Source organism: Mytilinidion resinicola (assembly GCF_010093595.1).
Source record: "Mytilinidion resinicola strain CBS 304.34 unplaced genomic scaffold BDZ99scaffold_24, whole genome shotgun sequence".
Taxonomy (NCBI): Eukaryota; Fungi; Ascomycota; class Dothideomycetes; order Mytilinidiales; family Mytilinidiaceae; genus Mytilinidion; species Mytilinidion resinicola.
This window is the reverse complement of record NW_022985460.1, coordinates 23,585-33,986: the sequence shown is the minus strand read 5'-3', so window position 1 is coordinate 33,986 and position 10,402 is coordinate 23,585. Positions and strand designations below refer to the sequence as shown.

General features: G+C 38.2%; 2 protein-coding genes across 2 annotated transcripts; one reads left to right on the top strand and one right to left on the bottom strand.

The window, feature by feature from the left end:
- Nucleotides 1-1,668: 1,668 nt before the first annotated feature.
- Nucleotides 1,669-2,370, bottom strand: BDZ99DRAFT_398797 (uncharacterized protein; the record flags this gene model as incomplete). Its single annotated transcript, XM_033716097.1, has 2 exons — nt 1,669-1,745; nt 1,836-2,370. Coding segments are annotated over 2 exons (612 nt in total), but the record flags the coding sequence as incomplete, so codon positions are not given.
- Nucleotides 2,371-5,071: 2,701 nt separating this feature from the next.
- On the top strand, nt 5,072-5,248 carry BDZ99DRAFT_350662 (uncharacterized protein; the record flags this gene model as incomplete). The annotated part of the gene is made up of 1 exon (XM_033714509.1): nt 5,072-5,248. A coding segment is annotated over one exon (177 nt), but the record flags the coding sequence as incomplete, so codon positions are not given.
- Between the last annotated feature and the right edge of the window lie 5,154 nt (nt 5,249-10,402).

The window sequence follows — 10,402 nt, the reverse complement described above, 5'->3', positions numbered from 1 at the left end:
CCGTTCAAGCCATGGACGGCAACAATGCTGGATACTGTCAGTACGGACTCTTGTGATGTTATGGATGGCTTACTCCACTACCGGCTGCTCTCCCTCTACCACGATCTTGAGGCCATATGCAGATGCCTTGGACGGTTCTTGCGGCTTTGATAAGCTGTCAGCCTGCTACAGCGTCAGCCTGACAGAGGTAGAATATTAGGTCGATAAGTACAGGGTCCTGACGATCCTTCCGGAATGGGTTCAGTCGCTGCCATCTAAAGGTCGCCATGGTTCAAGTGCAGGATTCAACAATCTCCCCTATGCTGGAGATTCATGAGAGTTGCTAGGTTCCATTGTGCTAGGCACCTGTATTGACGCTGCCAGCTCAGCTGTGCCCGCCGTGCCGCATATCTGTTTGGAATCACGCGGCGTCGCCAATCATGGCGCAGCCACGTCAGCGCTGCGTGGGGGCGGACGCTTTCGTCCCGATTTGCGGAGTCTTCTTTTATGGCGTAACCGAATTCCATCGCCACAGCACTACTATCGAGCTCCCATTACTCCTGATGCTTATAAAAGGGCTTTATCCGAGCCGGAAAACCTGAGAAGTCGTTATCAGCCTTGTGGCTGCTATCGCACGCAAATTCATGCAAGGTTGCCACCCTGGTCGGTACTTCTGATTGAAGCACTCGGTCCTGGCTAGTGCAATACGACCCGCGCGTCCCCACATGTACATAATCATCACAGGAAACTAACGTATTTCACGAGTAAGTGGGCCACCCGGGTGAGTGGGCCACCCGACCAAAAGTCGCGAGACACGACGCGTAATATAACTACAACCTTGATGATAACGCTATAACTAGCTATATTAAATATAGGTGTTTATTGTTAAGTAATTTACAGTATTCGGCGTTGTGGCTTAGTAGGGTGGCCCACTTACCCGGGTGGCCCACTTACTCGTGAAATACGTTACTTATGTCATCTGATAAGCTAAGTGTTACAAACCCTAACACGAACAACTCGAGCGCAGAGGCACTCGAGGAGACAAGCAAGCAGATAAGATTAATCACGCAGAACCAGGTCACGGGACCAAGGGGATCACGTGTAAGACGTATAGGGATCCTGGATTCCCCCACGGACTGCTGGTGGATGGGAACGATCTAAGAATAGAGCATCACGAGAAGGCGTCACGTGATGGCTCGAGAAGCTCGAGGCTGAGAGCCGGGCGAGCGCTCGAGGGGCTCGAGGCTGAGAGCCGTGCGAGATGCTCGAGGGGCTCGAGGCCGAGAGCCATATGAGCAAGAGGTTTCTTAGGACGGAGCTTTCGTATATAAGGACGCTCCTTTGCATAGATAGGAACCTCGTGTTCAACTTAAGACTTCAATACTACCTATTGGAAGTAACAACCCCGTCTTATACCTGAGATTGATCTTGCCTCACCTTTTGAAGACTATTGCACCCCGACGACGACTTGCCTATACCCTGCCTTAGTGTGTGACACTTGGAAGGTATAGAAGAGACGACCCGTTACACTAAGCTTGTGGCTATTAGGCTTATGGCTGTGCGGACGACTCTAGAGCAGTTAGCAATAACCAACACATTTCGAAGTGGCATCTTTATTCAAACTTTATCCTCTCATTCCTATACAACCTGCGCAACTCCTAGCAAAAGATTACCCGCAATAACACCGTCTTAGTACATGCGCGCCACTGGGGCCCTAAATGGCGCTTCTGGGACCTTCGCTGGCTCAACTTCACTCATCCGCGCCACTTTGTCCTTTGGCACCAATAAACCGGCCTCTAATTCTAGCGAACCCGCCTCTGCGTCTGCCTCCGGCACAGGATTCTTGCGCTTACGACCGCGCTTTCCCTTGCTTGCCTCTGCCTCTGCCTCCGGCGCAGGATTCTTGCGCAGACGACCGCGTTTTCCTTTTCCCTTGCCCTTAGCTGTGTCCTTTGCAGCACGGTTCGCTCGTGCCTCTTTAAGGTCCTTATAGCTCATTACCTTCGCCTTCCCTAGGATCAATGACTTGGTTGATCGGCGACGTTTGGCTTCTTTGTTGAGTTTGTATAAGAATCGATTCTGATCCTGAAGTAGGGTTTGTTTGGCAAAGGATATCTGAGCGGCACTGGCGAGCTTCTGTACATGCCTCTGTAGGCGCTGTTTGCTGCCTGGCTTATTAGCCTCCTGTTTGATCAGATTATGCAACGATGTAAGGGCCTGTGTTGTCACTGGAGTTGTAGGCGAGATAGGCGTTTGCAGTGCTTCGTCTTGCGGCCTTACCACCTTATTTGGAATGGTAAGTTCGGCGGGAGGCTTCGGTGTATGTCGGATTACTCTGTCGGGATTGAACGGAAATAAACCACTTGCAGCCCACCTAGCTATAATATTCCTCTTAGTAAACGCCTTTTCCCTTGCAGGCTTGTATAGAGAGGTAAAATGCTCCTTGCTAACTAAGTCTAAACCTCCTTAATACAGTTAATCAACCTTGTTACGATAGGCTGTTTTTAACGGCGAAAAGACTCCAATATTACAGGGCTGGAGCTTGTGAGACTAGGTAGTAGTATATATTAGCAGGTATTTACAAAGAGGGGTAAAGAGAGTCGCCGCAATGCCCGGGGACTTTGTGTTAGCTGGGAGGAGGGCGTAGGGATAGTAAAGCTAAGAGGGCTTAAAGGGGGGGTATAATAGATAATAGATCCTTGCTGTTTAATCACAACTTAGACCGGCGGTGCTAAACCCCTGGTGTATATGTATTACGACCTTACGTACCGTGTAAGAGAGGAGACAACACAGGATAATATTGTTTCTAAAGTAATACTCTAAGATCTCGAGCGTTTTATATGTCCTAAAGCCGTCGCAGATTAGTACCTATAGTTTCTAGTTAGTAAGTCCTTTAGTTTAGGGATTAAACACACGCGTAAGCTACTCTAAGTTAATTTTAGAGTCGTTATAGCTATTTTCTAAGTATCCGTAATACTATCTAGGGGTTAGGTATATAGTCTAGTTACTCCGGTGGGTTAAAGCTAGCTAGACTATAAAAGAGTATAGTAACCTACCGCTAGCACTTATACACTTAATAGCAGTTATTATTATCCGCTTAACACCCGCGCCTTTATAGTCTTACAGGTCGTTCTTACCTATAAGAACTTTAATAGAGCTAAGTATGCTTAATATAACCCCTGTCTCGTCTATATTATATATATTTTCCGGCAGAATAGCCGGATCCTTATTATTTTTTCTACTACCTCGAACTAGTTTGTAATCTTAAAGTATATGTTATTCTCGTAGCGTTTCCAGTCTATTAACTTAACTCTCCTCGCTTTAAGTTCGGGATTGCGTTTCTCGAAGGCTCGAGGCCAGTTCTTGCCTGGAGGCTTGTTCGTCCGCTGGCGGGCGAGGCTAAAGGCTAGAAGTGGCGACTGGCTCGTGCACGCTACTACCTTGTGCACGGTTTCTTAAAAACCCTAACAATATTGCTAAATTGTAACGCTCTAATAGAATTAGCTAGATTTTTACTATTATATACTACTATACTTAGTATTTAGGAATATAAAAAAATCACTAAAATATATCTATTATATATTAAGTTACTAAAGGTTAAATAAAAAGATTTCTAATATAAAAAAATCACTAAAATATATCTATTATATATTAAGTTACTAAAGGTTAAATAAAAAGATTTCTAATAAAATAACTTAAAACTTTTAGTATATAGTATAAATATACTATATTTATAAGTTATAGAAGCTTTTGCCTAAATTTAATAATAAAAGTTTAATATAATTAGTTTTAAAAAAGGCTATTATATAAAGTATAATATATTTATAAATATATAAGTAATTAAAGAAAATATAAGCTATAAACTATAAAATATAAGCTATAAACTATAAAATATAAGCTATATATACTATAAAAAGTATAATATAAGCTTATTTATAAGTATATTATATACTATTTAATAAAAATACTACTATATTAAAAAAAATATAAAAATAGTAAATTAAAGTATAACGTATTCCACCACTAAGCCGGCTAAACCACTAAGCCGGCTACTTTTCCTTGGCATAACCAACACTATATTTACACAGCAATATATTAACAACGCAGCGATTATCTATCTTAGTAAAAAGGCAGTATTAATCTCGCGCTTTAAGCCTTTACCTCTAGTTAATTTAGGACTATACAACGCGCTGCAGCAGCCTTTAACGTACGATATTAGCGGCTCTCTAATCGGCTCCACGGAATTATATTTCGACCTTAATTACAACTAAACTACCTAAAGCTTACTGCGACTGAAGAGTATATAATTATACGATATATTCTTAACCTAGACTCGCGAGGATTTGCGCCCCGGTTATATAAGGTGGCAGATATAGCAGATAAAGTACTAGCTGCGCATAGTAGGATACTAGTAGGTAAAAACTGGACTTAACAGTTTATATCTCGTATAAAGGAGCTTAAAATAGCTTTTAATTGGGTAAAGGACCGCTAGAAAATACTCTAGGAAAACCTAGAGGTTATTAACACGTGGTTTACTCTCGTGCAAGAGACTATAGCTAAGTATAGCGTCCACCCAGATAATATCTATAACTTTAACAAGACTGGCTTTTAAATAGGTATAATTAGTATAATAAAGGTTGTTACAGGTTTAGAGAGATATATAAGGCCTAATCTTATTTAACTAGGCAACCGAGAGTAGGTTACAGTTATCCAGAGCATCTGCGCTGCCGGATATATAACCCTACTATTTATTATCTATAAAGGACGCGTTTATATCTCTGTATAGTATAAAAAAGCAGAGATACTGTATAATTAGAAGCTCTCTGTCTTTAAGAACAGCTGGACCAATAATAAGCTTAGTCTTAAGTAGTTAAAGCACTTTAATATATATATAAAGGCGCGTTAGGTAGGGTTATATAGGTTGCTGATTTTGGACGGCTATAAGAGCCACCTTAACCAAGATTTTAAGGATTATTATATTAAACAACAAATCCTTACCCTCTATATACCTGCGCATTTATTATATATACTTTAGCTACTTAATATAGTATGCTTCTCGCTATTAAAGCTAAAGTACTCTTAACGTATATAAGACTTAGCATGCCGACACGTCTACTATATTAATAAAGAAGGCTTCCTACCAGCCTTTAAAAACGCGTTTTTCGACGTGTTTATATATAAGAACTGCAAGAAGGCCTTTAAGGCCTCTAGATTAGTTCCTATTAACGCGCAGGTAGTTCTTAATCGCCTTAATATACGGTTACGGACCCTACTACTAGCACCCCTACTAGAAATACTATAGTAATTAAAGACCCTAAGCAATATATATAAATTTGGATTATAGTTAAGGCTAGTAAGCAATTCCTTTATACAGTTACTAACAACCGCCTAAAAAGGCTTCTTAAAGCTTATTAAAGGAGCCGAAAAGATGCTATACAAAAATATGCTTATTAAAGCCCGGGTTAAAGAGCTTAAAAAGTAACTAGCAGAAATAACCAAGCGTAAAGGTCGTAAAAGAAAGCAAATCCAGACTGGCGGTACAATAGAGTATAGTACAGCAGCGTTATACGTAGCTGCTAAAGTGTTTAGAGCATCTAATCTACGGAAAAAGGTAGGTAGTAGAAATAGTATAAATAGGGCTCTACTAGCTTAACAGCGCTATAGAAACTATAGAGAGGCTAGGCATAATACGCGTACGTGTAAAAAGGATTAAGAAGCTTCTTCTAAATCTAATCTAAGTATATTGTATATAAGTTCTATAGCTGGTTGCGAATAAATTAACTGCGCGCATATAGTGTTGGTTATACCAAGGAAAAATGGCCGGCTTAGTGGTTTAGCCGGCTTAGTAGTAGAATACGTTAATATACTTATATTTTATATATTTTAGTAAAGGATATATTTAATAAAATATATAAAAGCTATTATATACTGTTTAATTTATTATATTAGCTATAAATAATAAAAAGTTATTATAGTTTAAAATTTTTTATATAAACTTACTTATATATATAATATTAAAGTAATTTTAAATAATAAAAGCTATATTTTTATTACTTAACTAAATATAAAGCTATTAAAGTATAATTTATTAATTATAACTATAAATATCTAGTACTTTAATTTAAGATATTTACTTAGCAAAAACTTTGTTCTTAATTATTATAATATTTATTAATAGAATTACTATATATACTATTTTATATAGTAGTTATATAGTAATACTTTTATAGAGCTTAATTATAGCTTTTATTTATTTATATTTAATAAAAATATATAGTTATTAAAGGATTTAAATCTATTAGTTTTAAGCCTAGTTACTCCAGAAATAATTAATATATTTAGTTAAAACCTCTTCTATAGTAATTCTAGTATATAATAATATATAAGTTTTAATTTATAGCTTATTATATAAAAGCGTTACTGTATAATCTAATTTTAATAGGTTGGAGAAAACGTGTATAAGGTAGTAGCGTGCACGAGCCGGTTGCTACTTCTAGCAAAGGCATATACTTTATTCGGACAGGGTGGCTAAGATTAGATATTAGTAATAAAAACGCAATAAAAGCTTTCTCTTCCTTTCTAGTAAGGTATTACTAGCCTTAGGCCTTTTCTTTTTTTAAGGGTCGTCCGTATGCGCGATAAATAAGCGTATTTTAAGGGATATTGCTATATTCTAATAGGGCAGTATATATTCTAAGTATATCTAAAGGAAGACCTTACGCTAGTACCTAGCTAGCTTAGTCTATATTCGATTATAGTAATAGAAGGCAAAAATAGGGGGTATAAATAAGAGAGGCTATAAATAGAAAAGGCTATAAAGAATAAGTGGCAATAATAGATATACACGCCGGGCTACTAAAAATAGCAAGCACGTAACCGTTTATAGACGTTTCTAGAAGAGCGCTATATATTAAATTAAGTTAGGTATAGCGTAAAATATAATATAATAAGCTAATACCGCGCTAAACGCTTATACTAAAATACGTTGCAGACCCCTTTACGCGGATAAATCCGGAATATATTCTTCTAAGGGCCTAGTACTCTTAAAATCTAAATATATCTTCTTTTATTAGGAAAATATCAATTTAAAGCTCCGAAGTTTAAAATTTTACAGACTATTATAGTGCAGCAGGAATATAAAGCTAATATAGTTCTAGATACTCTAAAAGGAATAATTGCTAGTATAATCGAAACGTTGTATTTTTTAGCTATATACTAATTTCCTAGGCAGAAATAGCTAAAGAACTATAATATACTAATTATAACTCGATAAAGTAGTAAGGGGGAGAGTAAAGTGCCTATATAATAAATCTAGTGCAGTATAGAGGGTAGTGCGCTACTTAGAGGGGGATATTACTATTATAAAAAGCCTATTTAGGCTTCTTTTCCTTTTCGTACTAGTAGACTTTTAGTAATAGTATATAGTAAGGAGCCTATTTAGGCTATTAAGTAAGTAATTATATTTTTATTAATTTTCTAGCTATAGATAGGCGGGGTGCCTTATATATATATCTATTCTTACCTCTTATTATATTGTTTTAGCTACTATTAACCGTAATATTTAATACTTCCACTTAATAGCTATCTTTACTAGGAAAAGTGCTAGCGATAATTTATTACGGCTTTAATAAACCCTATTAAAACCTTTAAAAACCTTAAAGGCAAAAAAAAGAAAAAGGTGCCTATATTCTGCCTCCGCTTAAAGCTAATAGTTCGTGCGGATTACTTAATACCTAGCCTTCTCTAAAACTATTTAAATCTATTTCGTATAAGAGGCTTAGTAAATCTATCGGCGATTTATAATATAGTTAGAATATACTTTAGTTTAACTATTCTAGTGTTTTAAACCTTTTTTTACTATTTGCGCTGGATTTCTATATACTTTATATATAAGTAGTACTATAGGTTTAAAAATAGAGTAATAGCTTCCTAGTTATTACTATATATAATTATTACGGCTTTTCCTTAGCCTATATTTAGCTTATTAAGAAGTTTTCTTAACTAAATTACCTTTTTAGTTACTTATATCTATTCTATAAATTCTGCTTTATAGGTTAATAGAGCGATAATACTCTAGCGCTTAGACTGCTAGCTAATTGCTCCGCTCCCGATATTAAATAGGTATCTAGCTATTAATTGTTTTATATTATAATATCTAGCCTAGTTTATATCTATAAAACTCTTTAATATCTAAAGGTAACCTTTTATTATAGTATTAATTATAGCCTCCCTCTAAGTATTAATCCCCTAACACCTTATTACCGTATACGTGCACACGCGTGCGCCACGCGCCTGCCACCTAATTCCCGATTCTATTAGGGCCACGCGCTATATATAAGCCCCTTTTCTCGTCCTATATATAGCCTGGCTCCTGTCCCTAATTTAATTCGGTATCTTAACGTCTTATAACTAACTATAGTAATAGTATATAGTTATCCTTTTTTAAATCTAATACTTATTTATCTCGTATTTAAATACCCGATATATTATTACTATAACACCTTTATATATAAGTCTAAGATCTTTTATACCTTTAAAGTACTATAGGATATATTAAGCAAGCTTTATATATTATAGCCTAGGATTTGCTAGATACCGGCTTACTATAAAAACTATATATATAATATCTCTTTTAGTTCTAAGTATAATATATATTAGAGATCTTATAATATATTAGTATTCCGCTTTTTAATCTAGAGGGCAGTTGTATTCTAGAATATTTTCTAATAGTAGTAAGGTTTCTATTAGTATACTAATAGGAGCGCAGTTATTAATTCTAAACTAATAAATAACTTTATTAATATAAGCTTCTTAACTTAGGTATAGTATCCTGTTCTAATAGTTTTACTAAATAAATATCCTAAGGTAGTAGCTATATAGTTTAAGGTCCGTTATTTAGTATTATAGTATTAATTATAGCCTTCCTCTAAGTATTAATCCCCTAACACCTTATTCCCGTATATATACGCACGCGTGCGCCACGCGCCTACCACCTAATTCCCGATTCTGTTAGGGCCACGCGCTATATACGAGCCCCTTTTCTCGTCCTGTATATAGCCTGGCTCCCGTCCCTAATTTAACTCGGCATTTTAACGTTTTATAACCAACTATAGTAATAGTATATAGTTATCCTTCTTTAAATCTAATACTTATCTATCTCGCGTTTAAATGCCCGATATATTGTTACCGTAAGGAACACCAAAATCGTGATTCGACCCGTATTGTCGTACGGGCGTTCCTTTCCGTCTCGTTCGAACCGCAAGGCCCGTACGAGAGTGAGAATCACGTTTATTACTAGTGCAGCGGCGTTGCGTCGTGGCTAGAGGTCGTCTTTGGAAACGTCGTCCTCAACGCCGCCAGAATGGCAGAGTTTTCACGGGTCTTGGCGGCTTGCCACCACTAAACTCGATACCCACAGACAATAGGAAGACAAACAGAGGGTTGTCGTCCATAACCATCCGACATCCTATTACCTAGGATACTAACCTAGGGCTACACCTAGTGCCTGCATCTGCTGGCAAAGCGATAGGTCTTTATTCTAATAGGATAATAGGACACCTCTGTACCGGCCACGTTGGAAGCCCTTATATCTGCAACCCGATAATACCGGAACCAGAAGGACCAGGGAAGTAAGAGCAAGGACAGTAGCGGTTTGGTTAGTGGACAACAAGGGGCAATAGCTGCGCGGCGTCGAGTTATTGTAGTAACCTTTTATCTGCAAGACACGGTCGGCCTGTCGTCGTAAGAACGTTACAGGTAACGCGAAGGGGCTGCCAGTGCCCGGGCTGGCGGCCGTGGGGCGTGGTATATAATGGCAGCGACAGTCAGCTCCAGGCCTTTACGGATGCCTGGTGGACTCGTGATAGGCGCTGGTGGAATAGGAAGTATGTAGAGTATGCATGTATTCTTCCTATTTTAGTCCTCTCGTGCACGGCTGTACAAGCTCCGGCTTGTACAGTGCCTCTACATGGCGAGGACGTGGTAGGGAGTATGCGTGCATACTTCCCGTTTTACACGGCTGCGCGGGCTAGGCCTATACAGCACCTCTGCAGAACGGGAAGTATGCATATTCTTTGCGGCCTTCCCGTTTCACTAGCGGCCATCGCATAGGAAGGAGGATTAACACCTCGCTGGTGACACTGTCTATATAGCCCGAAAGGACGGATGCGCGTGTCGGTCTATTAAGAGGCAGAGGTAAGCTGTAAGATAGGCTTAAGGAGCAAATTAGGTATATGCAGGCGGGAGATAGTTTAATCTGGGCCGGACACCGTGGAAGCACTCCGTGTGGAAAACTGTGGCAAGGAAGCTAGGCAGGTAGCTTTATATTTGCAACTTGCTATATATTTAGCTAGCTAGATATAATATGCCTGGACTGCAAAACCCGGACAGATTTAGGAAGACGCATCACGATGGCTTATTCCGT